Below are 22,007 nucleotides of genomic sequence, written 5' to 3'. Positions count from 1 at the left end.
TTTCACAGTTAACCACTTGATAATTTTGGATGTCCTTGCAGAAATTTAAATGTATTTCCAAGTGATGTTTATCTTTAGTTTTTTTTTTTAAGACAAAAATGAGAACATTTAATAGTATGTCTTGTAACACTTTCCATGTTGTTATGTATAGATATACCTCAATCTTTTATAATTTGTTGTATGTCTGCATCAGCATTTAGTCAGCTGCCTATTGATGGACATTTGGGTTGTTTTACCTTTTTTTTGTTTGGTTTTCAGGATGAATTTCTAGAAAATGAGTCGCTTTATAGGTTGTTTTTTTGAAAAAAACAGTGGCATATATTAAGCATATTTTTATAGTATCCTTGAAATTAACAAGGCCTTAAGACCAATCTGAAAAGGGTCCTTTAATTGACTTGTAATTTTTTCCGTCAGAGGAGTCTTTTTAAAGGCTGTCTTTGTATTTTTCTGCCAGTCACCCTATGAAATCCTTAGACCTTCCCTACCCTTTCTAACTGTTGTGATACTTGGTAATTGTTTGGGGTATAGATTTTTGAAAATACTTTTTAATTTTTAGGAACAAGAATCCAGAAGATAACTACTGTGAGATTACTGGTGAGTATGACCACAATACCTTTCTTAACCACATACCTTTCTCTTTATCCAAATTTCTGACAAAATAATGTGTAAAAGAACTGTGGGAAAAAATGTAAAGAAAACTCTGTTCTTTACACAAAATCTTCACTTTGATATTTTGCAAACTTGCTGTTATTTCTGCCAGACTTGCTGTTCCTCTTGTTTTCTCTATTTTTGGATTCACACTCAGTCATTCACTCCAGTCAGGAGTTGAGTCATTTTTGAACTTTTCCTCATTCCCCATATCCACTTGGTTTCACTCTATTCTTTATCCTAAATGTCCTGCAAATCTGTTACCTGCAAATCATTATTCTTTTGTGGGGTACTATTGTACTTAGTTTCTTATCCTTATGAACCATTTTATATATTTCTAAATCTGATATTACCCACTGACTTAAAATTGTTCAATGACACTTTTTTTGCTTATAGGATAAAACCCACCTCTTTGGCATAGGCTTAGCCCTTTGTAATTTGGCTGGTCTTCTCCAATCTTTTTTTTTTTTTTTTTTTAAGTTTTTTTTTTTTTTTTTTTTTTTAATTCTTGAGAGAGAGAGAGAGAGAGAGAGAGAGAGAGAGAGAAAGTGTGAGTTGGGAGGGGCAGAGAGAGAGAAGGAGAGAGAATTCCAAGCAGGTTCCACACTGTCAGCGTGGAGTGTGACGTGGGGCTCAACTTGAGGTTCAAACTCATAAACCATGAGATTATGGCATGAGCTGAAGTCAGACACTTAACCAACTGAGCCACCCAGGTGCCCCAACTTCTCCAATCTTATCTCCTGCCCTTTATAGACATACTTTGTTCTAGCCCATGAAAAAGTATTTATAGTTCTCCATGTTGACTTTTTTTCTGCCTGTATCCATTTATAAATGCTGTTTCTTTTATCTGAAGTGACCTTCCTATTCCAAATTGCCTATCGGTCTTCTCATTTTTCACTTAACTTAGTTTTTCACTTAGCTTAATTTCAGTCCTATTCAAAATAGCCAGTCCAGTGTGCCTGGCTGGGTCAGTCAGTGGAGTATGCAACTCTTGATCTCAGGATTGTGAGTTTGATCCCCACAGTGGGTTTAGGGATTACTTAAAAATAAAACCTTAAAAGGGGCGCCTGGGTGGCGCAGTCGGTTGGGCGTCCGACTTCAGCCAGGTCACGATCTCACGGTCCGTGAGTTCGAGCCCCGCGTCGGGCTCTGGGCTGATGACTCAGAGCCTGGAGCCTGTTTCCGATTCTATGTCTCCCTCTCTCTCTGCCCCTCCCCCGTTCATGCTCTGTCTCTCTCTGTCCCAAAAATAAATAAACGTTGAAAAAAAAATTAAAAAAATAAATAAATAAAACCTTAAAAAAAAAAAATAGCCAGTCCACAAAGTGGTATAGTCCATGACAGAAAAGGAACTTGCACATATAATGTAAATCAACTCTGGCAGTAAGCTACTGTTGAGTTAGGTGACACTTTTTTTCTTAGTAAAACTTTCTTGATGAAGGAAATATCACATGATTTACATTGGTTGCAAGCTCCTTATTTCATCATGAATTGGTAACAGGCAGTTCACAGATTGGCACCACATACTAAGTAGTACTGGGTTAAATGGAGCCTTCTCTGACAAAACGAAGGAATCACTCTGTCTTGTACTATCATACCATACCTTTTATGTCTCAGTCTTTTGTAGAATTTACACATTGTATTTCAGGTATTTACTTCTGGCTGTCTTATTAAACTAGGAATTCTGAGTCCAGAAATTGTGTTTATTCTTTGTGCCTTGGTAGGTAGTTGAGTTTTGAGGCATATAATGGGTCTGAGTAAATATTTGTTGGATAAATGAATGAAAGCTTGATATATAAGTAAGACTTTGAACAAAAAACCTATAATGGGGCACCTGGGTGTCTCAGTCAGTTGAGCATTCAACTTCAGCTCAGGTCATGAACTCACAGTCTGTGAGTTTGAGCCTCACGTCAGGCTCTGTGTGATAGCTCAGAGTCTGGAGCCTACTTTAGATTCTGTGTCTGTCTCTCTCTGTGCCCCGACCCCAATCACACTCTGTCTTTCAAAAATGAATAAAATGTTAAAAAAATTTTTTTAAATAAAAAAGGCTGTAATTACTTCATCATATTCAATCAGGGTTGCCATAAACTCTTTAAAACTTTTTTTAATGTTTATTTATTTTTGAGAGACAGAGAATGAACAGGGGAGGGGCAGAGAGAGAGGGAGACAAAGAATCTGAAGCAGGCTCCAGGCTCTGAGGTGTTATGTTATTACAGAGCCCGATGTGGGGCTCGAACTCACAAACTGTGAAATCATGACCTGAGTTGAAGTTGGATGCTTAATATCTGATAGAGGTGCCTATAGATAGAGATATCCAGGTGCCCTGCTATAAACACTTTAAAATGTTCTAAAGATTTTTGTGATGTGTACCAGTGTTGTATGGAAGTGTTGAATCACTATATTGTACACCCGAAACTAATATTACACTGTATGTTAACCACCTGGCTAACTGTAATTTAAATAAAAACTTTAAAAAATGGTCTAAAGATTTGCCTTTAAATTTAAGTATTATAAAATGTATTTCTTGTTTTATATAGCATCTTCAATCCCTTCCTATTTCGAAAGTCCATTTGTGACCTAAATCTTTATATTTCAGTTCAAAAAGTCTTGAGTCTAATCTCTTATTTTCATTCTCATTTTCTCTTACCCAAACATAAATTTTCATCCTCTTTATATCTGCAGTATTGTAGCACCTCCTCATTGGTTCATCTTCTCTTAAATCTACTTTCTTCTCCTCTGGAGTTATTTTTTATAAAACGCACATCTCATCATGGAAGCATCTAGATCCTTTAACATAGAGGTACCTGGGTGGCTCAGTCGGTTAAGTCTCCGACTTCAGCTCAGGTCATGATCTCGGGGTTTGTGAGTTCGAGCCCTGCGTTGGGCTGTGCTGACAGCTCAGAGCCTGGAGCCTGCTTTGGATTCTGTGTCTCTCTCTGTGCCTCTCCCCTGATCATGCTCTGTCTCTCAAAAATAAATAAACATTAAAAAAAAAATTTTAGATTCTTTAACATAAAATAAAAGATGCTTCAAAATCTTTATCTAACATTTCATTTATTTTATTTTATTTTTTATGAGAGAGAATGCGCGTGAGTCAGGGAGAGGGACAGAGAGAAAGAGAGAATCTCAAGCAGGCTCCCTGCAGAGCTTGATATGGGGCTGAATCTCATGACCCTGGGACCGTGACCTGAGCTGAAACCAAGAGTCTGACATTCAACCAACTAAGCCACCCACTTACTCCTTACTCTAACATATCTATCTCATCAGTTGGGTATTCTTTCCCATGTAACCTCTACTATCCAGAGAATAAAAATAAAATGGAGGGAAAAAAAAGTACTCCAAACTTTCCAACTTTACAGTTCCCCCTTTAAAATCACTACATCCGTGGGGCGCTTGGGTGGCTTAGTCGGTTGGGTGTCTGACTTCAGCTCAGGTCATGATCTCCTGGTTTGTGGGTTCGAGCCCCACGTCTGGCTCTGTGCTGACAGCTCAGAGCCTGCAGCCTGCTTCAGATTCTGTCTCTGGCTCTCTCTGCCCCTCCCCTGCTTGTGCTCTGTCTCTCTGTCTCTAAAATAAATAAACATTAAAAAAAAATTTTTTTTTTTAAATCACTACATCCTAGGAGTGCCTGAGTGGCTCAGTTGGTTAAGTGTCTAACTCTTTTTTTTTTTTTTTTTTAATGTTTATTTATTTCTGAGACAGAGACCATGCATGAATGCGGGAGGGGCAGAGAGAGAGGGAGACACAGAATCAAGCAGGCTCCAGGCTCCGAGCTGTCAGCACAGAGCCCAACACGGGGCTCGATCTCACAAGCCACGAGATCATGACCTGAGCCGAAGTCGGTCACTCAACCGACTGAGCCACCCTGGCACCCCAAAGCATCTAACTCTTGATATTGGCTCAGGTCATAATCTCACAGCTGTGAGACTGGGCCCTGGATTGGGCTCCATGCTGAGCATGGAGCCTGCTTGGGATTCTCTCCCTCTCTCTGCCTCTCCTTCACTTGCTCTCTCTCTCTCAAAATAAATAAATAAACTTTGATAAAACAAATTTACCATATTCTAAAAGTATTTCAGTCACATAGAGAATATAATAATCGCTGATCTCTCTGTCCCTAAAATGGGACAATTGGAAGTCTTAATGAAATTTAATACCTAAGTTCTTATGAAGGGTTTAGTAACTGATAATACTAAGTAAATACTCATAAATGATAAAGAACCTAAGGAAAGAAAAATCAGTCTCTTGATAATATATTTTTTTTCTTATTGATAAGTTTTTTTCTTCTTTTTCACTAGGAATGAACACATTGCTTTGTGCTCCCATTCAGTCTCAGATGCAACAGAGAGAGGTATGAGTTCATGCATGTGCCTTTATATTTTAGTCTCCCTTGATAGTTAACACACAAAAACATTAATGGTAATGGCATGATTTAGGGGTTAATTACCAAAGTGGACCAGCATAGACTGGAAAACTTCTTACCTTTTCAGTTAACTAAGGACAGTTCAGTCACAACCAGTATAAATAATAGGGAAATATATTAATTATATCAGGACTTCTCAAACTGTAATGAGCATATGAACTCAGGATTTTGTTGAAATATAGATACTTTTCCAGTACATCTGGCACAGGCCCTGTGATTCTTTACTTCTAATCTCCTGATGATACTAGTGCACGGACCATACTTTGAGTAGCAAGAAGTTAGGCTGTATCCTTACAAATAAAACCACTGCTTTAAGATTCAAAAAGAACCCAACTTCTAAGAGTAGAGCATACTATAAATTAGCTGTCATGCACTTATCCCTTTCTCAGTCTTTTTTATTTAGCATAAGAATGACCTATCTAAATAGTAATTAGAATTTTTATTATAATTGACATCGTCAGTCTTTTTCATGTTTTAGTCGTTCTAGTAGGTGTATAATTAACCTTGAACTTTCAATTTGTGCAAAAATATGCTACATACCATGTCACTGATTCAGACAAACAGTATATCATGAAACCATCGTTGAGGATTGTTTATATAGTACTCTGTATATAGTACACGTTATAAAATACCTTTCTAAAAGTTTGCATTTGATCTAATCTCCTACATTTTGCTTTCATTATAGATTTCAGTTGCAGAACACAGCCATGAAAAGAAACATGCACATGACCAGACAGTCGTCTTTTCAGATGAAAACCAGATGGATCTAACAACAAGTCACACTGTGATGATTACCAAAGGCCTTTTAGATTGTACCAAAAGTGAAAAATCCACTAAGATAGATACCACATCATTTCTGGCTAACTTAAAGCTCCATGCTAAGGATTTAGGAATGAAAAAGGAATTAAATTTTTCCATGGATCAAAGCACTTCTTCAGAAAAGAAAATAAATTTTAATGACTTCATAAAAAGATTGAAAACAGGAAAATCTAATGCTTTAACAGGACCGGATAAGGAAAATTTTGAGATATCTGTTCATCCCAAAGAATCAAATAGGGCCTCTTCTGTACATCAAATGCATGTATCTCTTAGGGTAGATGAAAATAGCAATAATATGACTAGAATCTTTAGAGAACAAGATGATGAGATGAATTTCACCCAGTGTCATACAGTCAATATTCAGACTTTGGTTCCTACATCCAGTGAGACCAGCTTAAGGGAATTTAAAGGTGATGATATTACAATTTATGGCAATGACTTTATGGATTTGACAGTTAATCACACTATCCAGAATTTGCCCTCAGCAGATAATTTATCTAATACAGAAAATCACACTCAGAATGTCATGATGGATATTCCAACAGCTTATGGAACTAAAGCTCCAGGAAAGAAGACATTCTTAAAGAATAAACTGAATGCTGCTTTTCAAGACCCTTCTTTCAACCCTAAGGGTGAAATACATACTATCAGAAGTCCTATTACAGAGACAGAAACTCACATAGTCACACAGACTTCTAACCAAGATGCCAGAACATTGGCCATGATCCCAGAATCTATATGTGTGAGCCCAGCTACTCAAGATCATAAAACATTTTTCTATTCTAGCAGTAATGATGCTATGGAACCAACCAAGTGTCTCTCAGGTATGAGAGAAGAGAAAAATTTACTGAAGAATGAGAGTAATTATTCTAAAATATATCCCAATCCAGATACCATGTCTATTGTCACAGAGAAAACTGTTTATTTAGGAGAGGATAGCATGGACATTACCAGGAGTCATACAGTTGCAATAGATAATCAGATTTTTAAACAAGATCAGACAAACATACAGAGAGCAGACACACCAGTATCTGAAAAAGAAATGATGCTCCAAAATCTCAAAACCATGTCAGAGGATGAGGAAATAAATATAAATTGTAGCTCAGTTCCTCATGAATTTAAGGGAAGATTACAGCAGAGCCTGGCAAATTCTTCATCCTTTTCATTGACTGACAAAAAGACTGAAATATTCACAGATGAAGATATGGATTTGACTAGACGCCACACAACTAACCTAGGAAGTCAAGTTCCTCTTGCATCTTACAATCTAACATCTGAGAATACCAGTAAATTTCACTTTCAAAGCAAAAGCTCTTCAAATGAATGGGAAGAAATGACCAAAAGTCATATGGAACCATCCCAACAGCCAGACAAAATATCTAAAAACACCCCAACTGACACCTGGGGCAAAGACAAAGATCAAGTTTTCAAGATTGCACCCTATCTTGACAAAGATTCTCCTCACTCAGCTGATGCTAATCAAGACATAGCAACAAGCCACAATATGGTATACTCTGGTGGAAATCTTGAGAAACAAGTAACACTGGGAAATAGTGGAAATACAGTTTTATGTCAGCAACCTTTATTTCCTACCACAGAGTCATTTTCTGTATTAGAAGGACAGTCTACCATGAAGAATCATAATATTGCTGTTAACAGTTACACAGTGAAATCTGCACCAGGCCAGAATTCTAAACTGCCTGAGCCACTAAGGAAAAGTTTAGGCAATCCCACACTTGACTGTTCTCATGACAAGATAATTATTTGTTCAGAGGAAGAACAAAATATGGATCTAACCAAGAGTCATACTGTTGTCATTGGATTTGGTCCTTCTGATGTACAAGAATTGGGTAAGAATGATTTAGAAAATACTAACAGCCAGCTGACAACAGTAAACAAACAGATAGCTGTAAAAGTCGAAAAATGTAGTAAAACTCCTGCAGAGAAAATTGGAGTATTTGTTTCTAATGATAACATAGATGTGTTGGAGGACAAAAGTATACAGAAACTTGGATTTCTGAATGAAAAGGAAGATGTCAAAATCTGTGGAAGGAAAAGTGTTGGCAGACTAAAAGTTGATAAGACTATTGTATTTTCAGAGGGTGATGAGAATGATATGGATATCACCAAGAGTTTTACAGTGGAAATAAATCATAAACCTTTATTAAATGAACAAGATTTTCATTTGGTGCCTTTGGCAGGACCTTCTAAAACTGTTTTGTATACGTGTGGGCAAGATGACATGGAAGTCACTAGAAGTCACACAACTGCTATAGAATGTAAAACTGTCTCACTGGATGAAATCACTAGGCCTGTTGACAAAACTGTAATGTTTGTAGATAATTACAGTGAACTGGAAATGACAAAGTCCCACACTGTTTTCATTGACTACCAAGCAAAGGATAGCACTGTGCTTACAGACAGACCTGACTTTGACCTATGCGAAAGAAAAAGCCCAGAAAAGCCAAGAGTGACATTTCCTTCTGCAGAGGACAGTGTTTTCTTTCCAGAGAATGGTGAAAGTGACCATTCAGCAGCAAAAGTCAAGCTAACACCACTGACAGAATGGCCTAACATTGGTCCTATAGAGAAAGCTGTAGGATTTATAGCTGGTGATAACATGGAAGTGCCTAAATCAACCATTTGGAAAAATGACAAAGATGTACCAAAGCCTGAACTTCTGAATGATACTATATCACGCAAAAGTCAAAGAAGGAAAAGCCTTAGTCTCAAAAATGACAAAACTGCATTTTTCAAAAATGTTAAAAATGGTATGGATATCACCCAGAGTTGTACAGTGAAAATAAGTAACAAAAGTGTCCTGGAAGATAGAGAGGATTCCCGTTTGGTGCCTTTGGCAGGAACTTCTAAAACTGTTTTGTACACATGTGGGCAGGATGACATGGAGATGACTAGAAGTCACACAACTGCCTTAGAATGTGAAACTGTCTCACCAGATAAAATAACTACTAGGCCTATGGACAAAACTGTAATGTTTGTAGATAATCACTGTGATCTGGAAGTTACCAAATCCCATACTGTTTTCATTGATTGTCAAGCCACAGAGGAAATTCTTCAAGAGTGCCCTAAATTTGGAATAGCTAAAGGAAAAACCTTGGGTATTTCTTTTCATAATGATGGTCACTCTATCCAAGAACTCACTGAAAAACAAGCACTGGCTGTAGAAAACAAAATTGTTTACTCTGAGCAAAAGCATCATGTGATACCCTCTGTTCCTATTAATACATTGTCTGGGGGTCAAAGTCAGTTAGAAATGATCAAATTCAATAGCACTGTGGATGAACAGGTCATGGGGAAAGTTGTAGACCAGGCCTATACATTGGAAAAAGCCAAAACTGAAAGCTGTCAGTTAAATAGTACAGATAGAAGAAACATGGATTTTACAAACAGTCATACAACTGCTATGTGTGGATCCAGTGATAATTATTCCTGTTTACCAAATGCTATTTCCTATTTTGACAATTTGGAGGGGAATGTCATGTCCTCAGATGATAAAGATGAGAAAGCCAGTAATTGCCCAATGCAAAACGATCTTGTTTATGCAAACAATTTAGCCAATGAATATTACTTGAAATCTGAGGGACTGCCTCTCTCTGCTTCTTGTTCTTTGTTAGAGGAAGAAGTTACTCAAACCATTACCAAAGGACACTTAGACTGTGCTATAACAGTGCTCAAAGATCAAGATCTGATTAAGGAGCCCCAAAATGTGATAGCTAATCAAACTTTAATATATAGTCAAGATCTGGGGGAGGTAACTAAACCTAATTCAAAGCGAGTATCTTTTAAGCTCCCAAAGGATCAAATGGAGGGCTTTGTTGATAAGGCAGAACATAATTTAAAGATGACCTTTGTTGATGATGTCTGTATGGCTTCTAAGCCTCATCTCTCAACCCAGCTACCTCCATTATCTCAACAAGGACAAATAATTGTGAATAAAGATGAAACAGTATTGTCTAACACTGGAAATAAGGATTTAAATATTGTTATGGGAAATTCTTCTGTACCCGCATGTGCAAATGAGTCCAAAATGCTCAATAATGCCCAACAGTATACTATAGCCTGTAAAAAAGAGCTGAGGAAAAATATTCAGGCAGCTAAATACAATACAGATTTCCACAGTAACTCTGACTTGACTAAGCAAGTTATTTACACTCATGCTAATTCTAGAGAAGCATCATCTCCTGAAATTGCATCTAATACTGCAAGTTTTAGTAGTGTCAAATCAGATCTGAATAATTTGAATGGAAAAACTGAAGAATTTTTAGATTTCCAAACTGCTCATATACCACCTTCTCCAGAACAATTACTTGCATTGGTAAATAAGGCACACAATCATATGAGTATAGAGCAAGCTACAGAAATACATAATATTAACACAGTGTCCAGCAATGTTGAAGATGATAGAGATAAAGAAAATAAAATTTCTCATAATGGAACTGAAACTGTCTCTGTACCACTCACAGTTGTAAAAGATAAAGTAAGGAGACATTCTTTGGGAATATTTTTGCCCAGATTGCCAAATAAGAGAAATTGTAGCGTCACTGGTATTGATGACCTGAAGCAGATTCAAGGAGATACAGCTGATTTAAGTCACTTAGAAACTCAACCAGTCTTCAGTAAGGAATCAAGCATTGAGTTTGTTGCAACTAAGCTGAACTTAAGTCCATCTCAATATATAAATGAGGAAAACCTTCCTATATACCCTGGTGAGATTAATTCCTCAGACTCTATTATCGTAGAAACTGAGGAAAAGGCTTTGATTGAGGCATATCAAAGAGAGATTTCACCATCTGAAAATAAAATAAGAGAAACCAGTAATAGCCAAAAAAGAACCTGGACACAAGAAGATGATGATATTCAGAATGAGACAAAAATCAGAAAAAGTGAGATTAGGTTTAGTGATACTCCACAAGATCAGGAGGTAAGCTCTGTCTTGAACTAAGGAATGTTATTTATTTTTTTAAATATGTATTAAGTTATTTTGAGAGAGAGAGAGAACACATGTGCACGAGCAGGGGAGGGGCAAAGAGAGAATCCCAAGCAGCCTCCACACCAATTCAGGGCTCTAACTCATGACCCTGAGATCATGACCTAAGCAGAAATCATTAGTCAGTAACTGACTGAGCCACACAGGCGGCCCTTGAATTTTAATTTTAAGGCAGAAGTTGTTGAGCAGGAATTGATTATTTCCAACTATAAGGCTGGGGAAATAATCGTGTGTGGCATGTTAAATTATTTGACTAACAATTTGAAGTGACAAATCACAAAAAAATGAAATGAGAAGTAGTATAAAAATTAATGCTGAAATTGTGCAATTTGTCATTGTGTGTTTGCATATGAGAATCTCCAGGCAGGGTGTATGTAGTTTGAAAAGTTATCTTTAGTGTTCTAAATATCTAGAGGGTAAAAAACAAAACAACTTTTTGTTATGCAAACTGCATAAAGAAAAGCCTGCTTGAATTTTCTTGGCTGATGAAGATATGTGAAAGCTGAGAGTCCATTTCTTTAGTGAATGAGAGAATGCCTAAGTCAAGCCCAGTATCTCAAGGTGAAGTAAGTGAGATTCTGAATTTATGAAAGAGGTCATAGATTTTTTTTTTTGAAGTTGAAGGAATACTCATTTAGATAACTTGGAGAGAATGAAACCTATCACTCAAATTGAGTTGTATAGGTGGAGAAATAAAGATTAGAAAGTATCAGAGATTGATAGAAAACAGTTTAAATGCTATTAAGAAATATGTGCGTGAGCTTAGAAAATTATTTTAGTACTTCTATAATATGAGGTCCTGAGGAAATGAAGCTTTGAAGTAGTATCAGTGATAGAAAATTTAAAACTAAAAAGATTCCATAAAAATTATTAATATTTTTTTAATGTTTATTTATTTTTGAAAGAGACAGAGACAGAATGCAAGTGGGTTAGGGGCAGAGAGAGAGGGAGACACAGAGTCCCAAGCAGGCTCCAGGCTCCAGGCTCCGAGCTATCAGCACAGAGCCTGATACGGGGCTCGAACCCACGAGCTGTGAGATCATGACCTGAGCTGAAGTCGGACTCTCAACTGACTGAGCCACCCAGGTGCCCCAAAAATTAGTATTATTTTGTTCAGTAGATAGTGAATATCTGCTGTGTCCTGGGTATTGTTTAGGAGCTAGGAATGAATCATTGAGAATTTACAGAAAAAAAATCAATTCTCATGGAGATTACATTCTAACATTTAGACCAAGAACATGTTGTCTTCAAAACTTACGTAAGTAGTAGGTGAAAATGGCGTTTAAGGCTGTAAAGTCAAATGGCTAAAATGGTAAAAGCAAGACCACATCCCTTATTTGACATCAGCCAAAGGAATGTTGGTCACCTGGGGAAAGAAGTACTAAAGCCTGGAAGTAAGTTCTTTGTGCTCTAGCCAGAGCCACTATGTATAGCCAATTTTCTATGCTGGTTTATTTCAGCGTGGTAGCCCTGACCCTGGTGGCTAGTAGTTAAATAATTGGATAGGTCAAAATTTGTCAGTTCATTGGATCTGTCTTTAACTTAGACACATCTGAGAAACCATTTGCTTATGCGGTATAATGCACAAGGTGATTTTTATATATTCTTAAATAAATTACTTTAAAGGTTTAATAAGTTGCTTATTACTTATTCTAATTTGTTACTGAGGTATTTCATATAAATTATAGATAAGTTTTATGTTAAGAAGTAGTATTTGTTAGCATTTAACAAACATTTAATTATTTATAGGTATACAAAGTCCTAACTTCATGCTGATGATGTTCCTTAATTGATAATTTCAGATTTTTGATCACCATGCTGAAGGGGATATAGATAAAAATGCTAACAGTGTATTAATAAAGAGCCTAAGCAGGACACCATGTAGTTGCAGCAGTTCTCTGGATTCGATCAAGGCCGATGGGACTTCTCTGGACTTCAGCAGTAAGATCTTCATGAAGGCTAAATAATAGAAGTCATCTGCTTACTTGACTAATAATAAATGTATTTCAGTTTAGGAGATATTTAAAATTTATTTAAGCTTTTTGTGAGTTAGAGCTAATTGATAAGTAAAATATTTAGTATCTTTTTAATTCTTAGTAATTTTAATAAATTGAGAAGTGATAGACTATAAATGGTAAGAGAAACCTTGAATGGGGCCTTAAAATTGTGATATACTTGCACTATAAATGACTCTCTTCCCCAAAAGATCCTAGTGGATATCTTCAATAGAATGAACCACACATATAAACCTGAATGATGGTTAAAATTAAGCTTACAATTCAGTTTTGACGTGTTCATCTCCTGAATTTGCTTTACCTCTAGCACACCACAATAGTCAAATGGAATCACAGTTCCTCAGAGACACTATTTGTGAAGAGAGCTTGAAGGAGGTATGTTAAAATACTTATGTTTCTGTTGCAACTGTTTTCCTCTTTTGTGTTTAAATTTTTTTAGGGGAGCTTGGGTGGCTCAATCGGTTAAGTGTCCAAGTCTTTGATTTCGGCTCAGGTCATGATCTCACAGTTCAAGAGATCAAGCCCCAGGCTGATCAGCTCTCTCCCTCTCTGTCTCTGCCCCTCCCCTGCTCACTCTTTCTCTCTCAAAAAAAAGAAACTTAAAAAAATGTTTTTTTAATTATGAAATATTTCAACTATACAGAAAACAAGTGTTTTTTATTAAGGACCCAGCATGTTCATTAGTCATATGGAGTAGAAATCACAATTAGAAGACCTATGTTTTATAATTTGTTCCTAATTCTATTGTTACTGAATAACATTAAGAAATACTATTAGATAAAATCTTTTCATGTATAGTACAGATATACTGTAAGCTATTTAGAAACAAAGTAGGGTGTTCTAGTCAAAGAGAACTCACTTTGAATAGTTGTGCAAACTTTTTTTCTTTCCTCAGAAACTCAAAGATGGGAAAATTACAATAAAGGAGTTCTTTATACTTCTTCAGGTCCACATTTTGATACAGAAACCCCGACAGAGCAATCTCCCAACCAGAGTAAGTGCAATTTCTTGACAAAATAGTTATCTCAGTCAAAATGTATTGTACTTGTTTATTAGACTGAATCAAAAGGTGTGTTTATACAAAACAGAAAGAGAATCTAAGGAAGCATATTTTCCTGCAGAAAGTTTTTCTATAGTAGGTATATTGTGCTTAGCATAAAAATTGATTTTTTGTAGTGTCATAGATTTTGATAAGGTGAAATTTTATTTTTTCTCATTCCTTGCTATGTATTTTGTCTTTGATCCTTTTTCTTGAACATATACTTTTTCACACTATTATAAAAATCCAAGTATAAAAAATTTTTAATAAACATTTTTCAAAATCAAAATTATGTAAGATTATGCAATGTTTGAATTATATAATCAACAAACTCAATTTAAAAGATTAATAGAAAGATTTAATAGGAATATTTTTTTCTCTTAAGTCTGTCGAACATTTATAAAAATTAGTTATGCCCTTGACCACAAAGAAAGTATTAACAGACTGAAAAAAAAAATGGAGATTTTACGGACAATATCACCTGATCTTAATCCAATAAAATTAGAACTAATAAAAGGACTAAAACATTCTTAACCTTCTTAGAAATTGAGAAATACACTTGTAGATAACTGTGAGATCAGAGAGGGAATCAAGACCATTAAGAAAGCACACTAAAGGGGAATATTTAATACAAATCTATGTGAAATACAGCAAAAATTATACTTAACAGAAAATTAAAAGTATTAGATATCATTCTTATTATAGAAGAGAACCTAAAAATAAAGGAATTTTTAATGCTCACTTTAAGAAATTGGAAAATGAGGGGCGTCTGGGTGGCCCATTTGGTTAAGCGTCTGACTCTTGATTTCAGCTCAAGTCATGATCTCATGGTTCATGAGTTCAAGCCCCGCATCGGGATCTGTGCTGTCAGCATGGAGCCTGCTTTGGATCCTCTGTCCTCCTCTCTGCCTCTGCCCCACTCATACATGCGTATATACCATGCACTCACAAACTCTCTCAAAAATAAATATTGAAAAAAAAAAAAGAGGGGCGCCTGGGTGGCTCAGTCGGTTAAGCGTCCGACTTTAGCTCAGGTCGTGATCTCGCGGTCTGTGAGTTCGAGCCCTGCGTCGGGCTCTGTGCTGACAGTTCAGAGCCTGGAGCCTGCTTCAGATTCTGTGTCTCTCTCTCTCTCTCTCTCTGACCCTCCCCTGTTCATGCTCTGTCTCTCTCTGTCTCAAAAATAAATAAACATTAAAAAAATGTAAAAAAAAAAGAAATCGGAAAATGAACCATAAAATAATATCCATAAAAAAGACATGAAGACAGAATTAATGCAGATAAATGGTAAAAGCTAATGAGACAGGAAACAAAAATTAGTAGAAAGAATAGCAAATCCAAAAACTGGTACTTTGAAAAAACAATAAAATAAGAAAACCCTTGAAGAGCCTAATTAAGAAAAAAAGACATGAGCACCTGGGTGGCTTGGTCAGTTAAGCATCCAACTCTTGATTTCAGCTCAGGTCATCAGGTCATGATCTCACAGTTCATGCGATAGAGTCCCACAATTGGGCTCTGTGCTGACAGCCAAAGTCTGCTTGGGATTCTCTCTCTCTCCCTCTCTCTCTCTCTCTCTCTCTCTCTCTCTCTCTCTCTCTGACCCTCCCCTGCTTGTGCGTGCATGAGTGCATGCACTCTCTCAAAATAAGTAAATAAACATTTAAAAAAAGAAAGAAAAGGAGAAAGCTAAAATATAGATGGTTGAGAAAGAAGACCTGTCCAGAGATTAAAATGATTTTTTTAAATCCATCAACTCTGACAACAAATTTTAAGACCCAGATGATTTTTTTTTTGTTTATTTATTTTTGAGAGACAGAGATAGACAGAGCGTGAGCTGGGGAGGGGCAGAGAGAGAGGGAGACACAGAATCCAAAGCAGGCTCCAGGCCCTGAGCTGTCAGCACAGAGCCTGATGCAGGGCTCAAACTCACAAGTGACATCATGACCTGAGCCGAAGTTGGACGCTCAACCGACTGAGCCACCCAGGTGCCCCCAGATGATTTTTCAGCAAGATATAAATTACCAAAATTAACCTAAGACATGGAAAACTTTTATTCTCATCGAAAATTTTATTTTATAACTTACCACTGAAATTGTCACTAGAACCAGATGAGTTCTATCTAGCTTTTAAAGAATGAACCTACACAGGGGCACCTGGCTGATTTAGTCAGTAGAGGATATGACTCTTGAAGCCCCACACTGGGCATAGAGCTTTTAAAAATGTTTTTGTTGGGGCACCTAGGTGGCTCAGTCGGTTGAACATCTGACTTGATTTCAGCTAAAGTCATGATCTCATGGTTCGTGAGTTTGAGCCCCTCATCGGGCTGTATGCTGACAGCATGGAGCCTGCTTGGGATTCCCTCTCTCTGCCCCTCCCCTGCTCATGCTCTGTCTCTCTCTCAAAATAAATAAACTTTTAAATAAATAAAAATAAATAAAGTTTTTGTTTTAAATAATGAAGGGAGAGAGGGAAGGAAGAAGAAAGGAGGGACGGAAGGATGAATGAACCTACACATCTATGGACATTTGGTTTATGAGAAAGATGCCAAAATCAAGTCTAAAAGGTGCCTGGGTGGCTCAGTCGGGTAAGAGTCGGTTTTGGCTTGTGTCATGATCTCGCGGCTTTGTGCGTTCCAGCCACATATCAGGCTCTGCGCTGGCAGCACAAAGCCTGCTTGGGATTCTCTCTCCCTCTCTGCCCCTCCCCCACTTGCACTATCTCTGTCTCTCTCAAAATAAGTAAACTTAAAAAAAAGAGAACGTTTGTGCCACAAGTGATACCATCAAGAAAGTGAAAAGACAACCCACAGAATGGGAGAAAACATTGGCAAATCCTACATTTATAAAGGACTTGTATCTAGAATATATAAAGAACTTTTTCAACTCAATAATAAAAAGACAACCTAATTAAAAAACAGTCAAGAGAATCTAGGGGTGCCTGGGTGGCTCAGTCGGTTGAGCGTCTGACTCTTGATGCTGGCTCAGGTCATGACTTCATGGTTCCTGAGTTCAAGCCCTGTGTTGGGTTCTGTGCTGACAGCACAGAGCCTGCTTGGGATTTTGTCTCTTCTTCTCTCCGCCCCTTTCCTGCTTGCACTTTCACTGTCTCAAAAATAAACAAATAAGTAAAAACTTAAAAAAAAGAAAGTAGTCAAAGGGATCTGAATAAACATTTGTCTGAAGAACATATACAAAAGGCCCACGAGTAGAAGAAAACATGTTCAGCATCATTAGTCATTAAGGAAATGCAAGTTAAAACAGAAATGAGTTACCACTTCACAACTACTATGATGGCTGTAATCAAAAAGATAGGAAATAAAGTATTGGCAAGGATGTAGAGAAATTAGAATTTTCTTTCATACATTGCTGGTGGGAATGTAAAATGGTACAGCCACTTTGGAAAACAGTGGCATTTTCTCAAAAAGTTAAACATAGAACTATTATAAGATTCAGCAATTCCACTTCTAAGTATATTCCCAAGAGAACTGGATATATACATCCACACAAAACTTGTACATGAGCACTATTCATAATAGCCAAAATGTGAACTTAGTGGTTTTTTGGGGCTGGAATGGGGGTGGAAGAGAATGCAGAGTGACACCTAATGGGTACAGGGTTTCTTACAGGGGGATGAAAATGCTCTAAATTAGATTGTGGTTGATGATTGCACAACCCTGTGAATAAACGTTAAAAAATTATTTAATTGTATACTTAAATGTATGAATTATATGGTATGTGAATTAAACTTTAATAAAGCTGTTTAGAAAGAAATCAATTCCAGGAGAATTGTATATCTAAATGTGAAGTGTGGATCAAAGATGGAAAGTGAGAAAATGGGCACACATCTTTTGTGTCCCCAACCTCATTATTCTTATCACTATAGCTATCCACTAGATTCCCACTAGAATCCTCTTGTTTCACCTGTAGATGTGGAGTAGAAAGCTGCCTAGATGTGGATCCAGAGTCTACAACTTCTTAGGAAAAGCAGAAAGAGTACCAGGGGACTAGGAGAAAGCAGAGGGGAACTATACGAGCAGAGACGCTGCTGGCAGAAGAGGTGAAGAAAAGGACACTTAAGGAACTAACCCTTAGGTTAACTACCCTTAAGGTCTGAATCTTCCCCTTTCCTCTCAGGCCTTGCAGAGGTCAGGAGGATCAGTGTTAGGGAAATAGATCTGGTAACAAACCCATAGAGATGGAAAGAGAGTTTATGCTATCCAGGAAAGAAATTTAAAGTTCCAAAGTAGGGACAAGCCAAAGAGGTACATACGCACCATTGAAAATGAAGTTCACAGCTATGGGCGTCTGATCCAGGACTTGGATAACTATGAGTCTATTTTAGGGTGGAACCGAGGAAAGTGGTTTTTTTTTCTCCTTCCTTTTTCTTTTCTTTCTCTTTTTTTGTTTTTTTGGGTTTTTTTTCAACGTTTATTTATTTTTGGGACAGAGAGAGACAGAGCATGAACGGGGGAGGGGCAGAGAGAGAGGGAGACACAGAATCGGAAACAGGCTCCAGGCTCCGAGCCATCAGCCCAGAGCCCGACGCGGGGCTCGAACTCACGGACCGCGAGATCGTGACCTGGCTGAAGTCGGACGCTTAACCGACTGCGCCACCCAGGCGCCCCATCTTTTTTTGTTTTTTTAAAGTAAGCTCTACACCCAACATGGGGCTTGAACTCACAGCCCCAAGATCAAGAGTCACATGCTCAGGATGCCTGGCTGGCTCAGTCAGAGCATCCAGCTCTTGATCTTGGGGCCGTGAGTTCAAGCCTAACGTTGGGTGTAGAGATTACATTTGAATAAGTCACATGAGGGGCGCCTGGGTGGCACAGTCGGTTGAGCGTCCAACTTCAGCCAGGTCACGATCTCGCGGTCCGTGAGTTTGAGCCCCGCGTCAGGCTCTGGGCTGATGGCTCAGAGCCTGGAGCCTGTTTCCGATTCTGTGTTTCCCTCTCTCTCTGCCCCTCCCCCGTTCATGCTCTGTCTCTCTCTGTCCCCCAAAAAATAAATAAATAAATAAACGTTGAGGAAAAAAAAGTCACATGATCTACCAACTGAGCCAGCCAGGCACCCCTGAGGAGAATGTTCTTGAGGAAAGTGGGGAAGTGTGTGCTACCCCTTATAGACACATATACAGCTCCCATATGTGTTTGCAGTTACAGGAGCTCAGAAGGCATCACCAGCAAATGGTGCTTTTGTAGTGTCCCATGATGCTCATTATGTGCAGGGAGTGCCTCAGGCAGAAGTACTATAATTTACACCCTCCTCAGGGGTATCAAGGAACTATTGCAGGTACCCCTGCCAGGCCTGAAATAGCCAAGAGCTGATGGTGCATAAATTGGGTACTTAATCAAAATAGATAAGTCAGGGGAGGAGGGTCGCTGGTGTACATAGTCCTGGGTTCACGGTGCAGCAAATTAACCCAACTGTGCATATGGCATGGACAGTTGCAGCCCATATGTACCCACAGTGCATGAGCCTGGTACCCATTGACACTTGTACTCCTGATGAATCTCTAGGAACATGGCCCTGTGTTTCACTGGTGGTTATGAAGGTTCAGGAGGAACCCTACCCTTTGTAAAGAGACTTTTATTATTATAGGAAATGTCAAACATAGACAAAAATAGAGAACAGTTCAATGATCTCCCCATGTATACATCACCAAACTTCAAAATTTATCAACTCTTGTTTTGTCTCTGCATTTCCCTGCCTCCTTCCTGTTATTTTGAAGCAAATCCCAGGCATCATCAATTTATCTGGTTTTCAATACATATCCCTAAAAGATGAAGACTCATATTTTAAAAACATATCCAAACATAATAATCATACCTTAAAATGATTATTCAATCAGTATTTTTCTTTTCCTCATTGTCTTCAGCATTATCTTCTTTCCAGTTTACTAAATTGAGACCCAAATGAGGTCAAAATAATATAATTGGTTGATATCTTTAGTCATCTCCTAAACTGTAAGGTCCCATTCCATCTCTGTCTCCTTTTTTTTTTTCTTTTTAGTGAAGAAACCAAGTTTATTATTTTTTTTTTTTTGTAGAGTTTACCACTAAATGGATTTTGCCAGTTGTGCACACCCAACTTTTATCTATCCTTTGTATTTTTTGTAAAGTGGCAGAAGCTTTATCAGATTCAGAGTTTTTTTCAAGTTCACTTTATAGTCCTTCTTCCATATGGAAATAATGTGTGATGATGATGAATAGGCAGCCATTAATGATCATTATCTAGATCTAGTAATTAGGAGTTGTAAAGTAGTAGTTGTAAACTAATTCTATCATTTATTTTTCATTTATTGTCCAAATACTTCTATAAAAAGAAATATTCCTTTACCCAAGCATTTGACTCCTATATGAAGGCATTTAGCCATTTTCCCAAGGAGGCCTGATTTCTTTGAGTGAAAAATCCTTGCTTTAAAACCACAGTCTGGGTGTGCCTCAGTTGCTTAAGCATCTGACTCTTGATTTCAGCTCAGGTCATGATCTCACAGTTTTGTGAGGTGGAGCCCCTCATTGGGCTCTGCACTTGCAGCTCAGAACCTGCTTGGGATTCTTTCTATCTCTTCTCATTCTTCCCCTCCCCTACTCATGCTCTCTCTGTCACTCTCGAAACAAAAATGTAAATTAAAAAAAGCACAATCTGGGGAGCACCTGGGTGGTTCAGTCAGTTGAGCATATGACTCTTAATTTCAGTTCAGGTCAAGATCCTGGGGTGTGGGGTGAAGCCCTGTGTCCATCAAGCTCTGTGCTGAGCATGGAGCCTGCTTGGGATTCTCTTTCTCTCCCTCTGCCCCCTCCCCCTACCTCTCTCTCTCTCTTCTAAATTAAAACAAAAAACAAAAAAAACAACAACAAAAAACCATAATCTGTGTTCTAGTGTTGCCATTTCTTTTTGAGCCAGTGTATGGAGCTTTGATTTTTATTTATAAATCTAGCCTTAAATATACCTTTAAGAGGGGCGCCTGGGTGGCGCAGTCAGTTAAGCGTCCGACTTCAGCCAGGTCACGATCTCGCGGTCTGTGAGTTCGAGCCCCGCGTTGGGCTCTGGGCTGATGGCTCGGAGCCTGGAGCCTGTTTCCGATTCTGTGTCTCCCTCTCTCTCTGCCCCTCCCCCGTTCATGCTCTGTCTCTCTCTGTCCCAAAAATAAATAAAAAACGTTGAAAAAAAAATTTTTTTAAATATATATATACCTTTAAGAAAGAGAATCAACTTCAGTTATAATTGATCTTAGCATTTTTTATACTTTATAAGTACTTTACTTAGTACTTTTATATTTTATTTTATACTTTCTAGTAAATACTTCTAGTATCTGCTAGAAGATGTGTTAGAGACAGAGAAGGGAGATTAAAACCTCATTCAGTTCTTTTTAATTTATCAAATAAAAGTAGAAAGTGAGAAGAAGCTAACATTTTGTTAGAACACTTTATCAGGCTCTGGACTTGAGTAACCTTTAAAAAAAAAAACCTTTTACCATAATCTTGAGAGGCTGGTCAATATTGTGCCCATTTTATAGATGAGGAGACCAACTCTTAGAGTGGTAAAATGACTTATTCTGTGCCATACTGCCTATGAATAATGGGCAGTTGTGAGATTTTGGTTTGGTTTTTATATGTTATGTGATGTAAGGAGCTGACTTGGTTTTTCCATTACTGCATCAAGGACATCAAAAAGTCATTGGATTTGGGATGCCTGGCTGGCTCTGTTGGAAGGTCAAATGACTCTTGATATCATGGTTCTGAGTTTGAGCCCCATGTTCAATGTAGAGATTAAAAGTAAAATTGAGGCAGCTGGGTGGCTTAGTCAGTTGAGCATCCGACTTCAGCTCAGGTCATGAACTCATGGTTTGTCAGTTCAAGCTCCACATCAGTCTCACAGCTGTCAGTGCAGAGGGCACTTCATCTCCTCTGTCTCCCTCTCTCTCTGCACCTCCCCCGTTCATGCCCTCCTTCTCTCTCAAAAATAAATAAACATTTAAAAAATAAAGATATGGGTGCTTGGGTGGCTTAGTCAGTTAAGCATCCAACTTCAGCTCAGGTCATGATCTCAAAGTATA

The 22,007-nt window shown here is 37.8% G+C and overlaps 1 protein-coding gene across 3 annotated transcripts in view; it reads left to right on the top strand.

Moving 5' to 3' along the window:
* Nucleotides 1-22,007, top strand: part of KNL1 (kinetochore scaffold 1) — a 66,744-nt gene that overhangs the window by 25,826 nt on the left and 18,911 nt on the right. For all 3 annotated transcript variants that reach the window (XM_043555645.1, XM_043555647.1, XM_043555646.1), the window contains 6 exons: nt 557-594; nt 4,944-4,996; nt 5,754-10,829; nt 12,698-12,836; nt 13,218-13,285; nt 13,806-13,904. In XM_043555645.1, coding sequence (XP_043411580.1) covers nt 557-594; nt 4,944-4,996; nt 5,754-10,829; nt 12,698-12,836; nt 13,218-13,285; nt 13,806-13,904 — 5,473 coding nt within the window. The remainder of the gene's footprint in view (nt 1-556; nt 595-4,943; nt 4,997-5,753; nt 10,830-12,697; nt 12,837-13,217; nt 13,286-13,805; nt 13,905-22,007) is intronic.

Source organism: Prionailurus bengalensis, chromosome B3, assembly GCF_016509475.1.
Source record: "Prionailurus bengalensis isolate Pbe53 chromosome B3, Fcat_Pben_1.1_paternal_pri, whole genome shotgun sequence".
NCBI lineage: Eukaryota > Metazoa > Chordata > Mammalia > Carnivora > Felidae > Prionailurus > Prionailurus bengalensis.
Note: the sequence above shows the minus strand (reverse complement) of the source record. Positions and strands in the feature narration are given on the sequence as shown.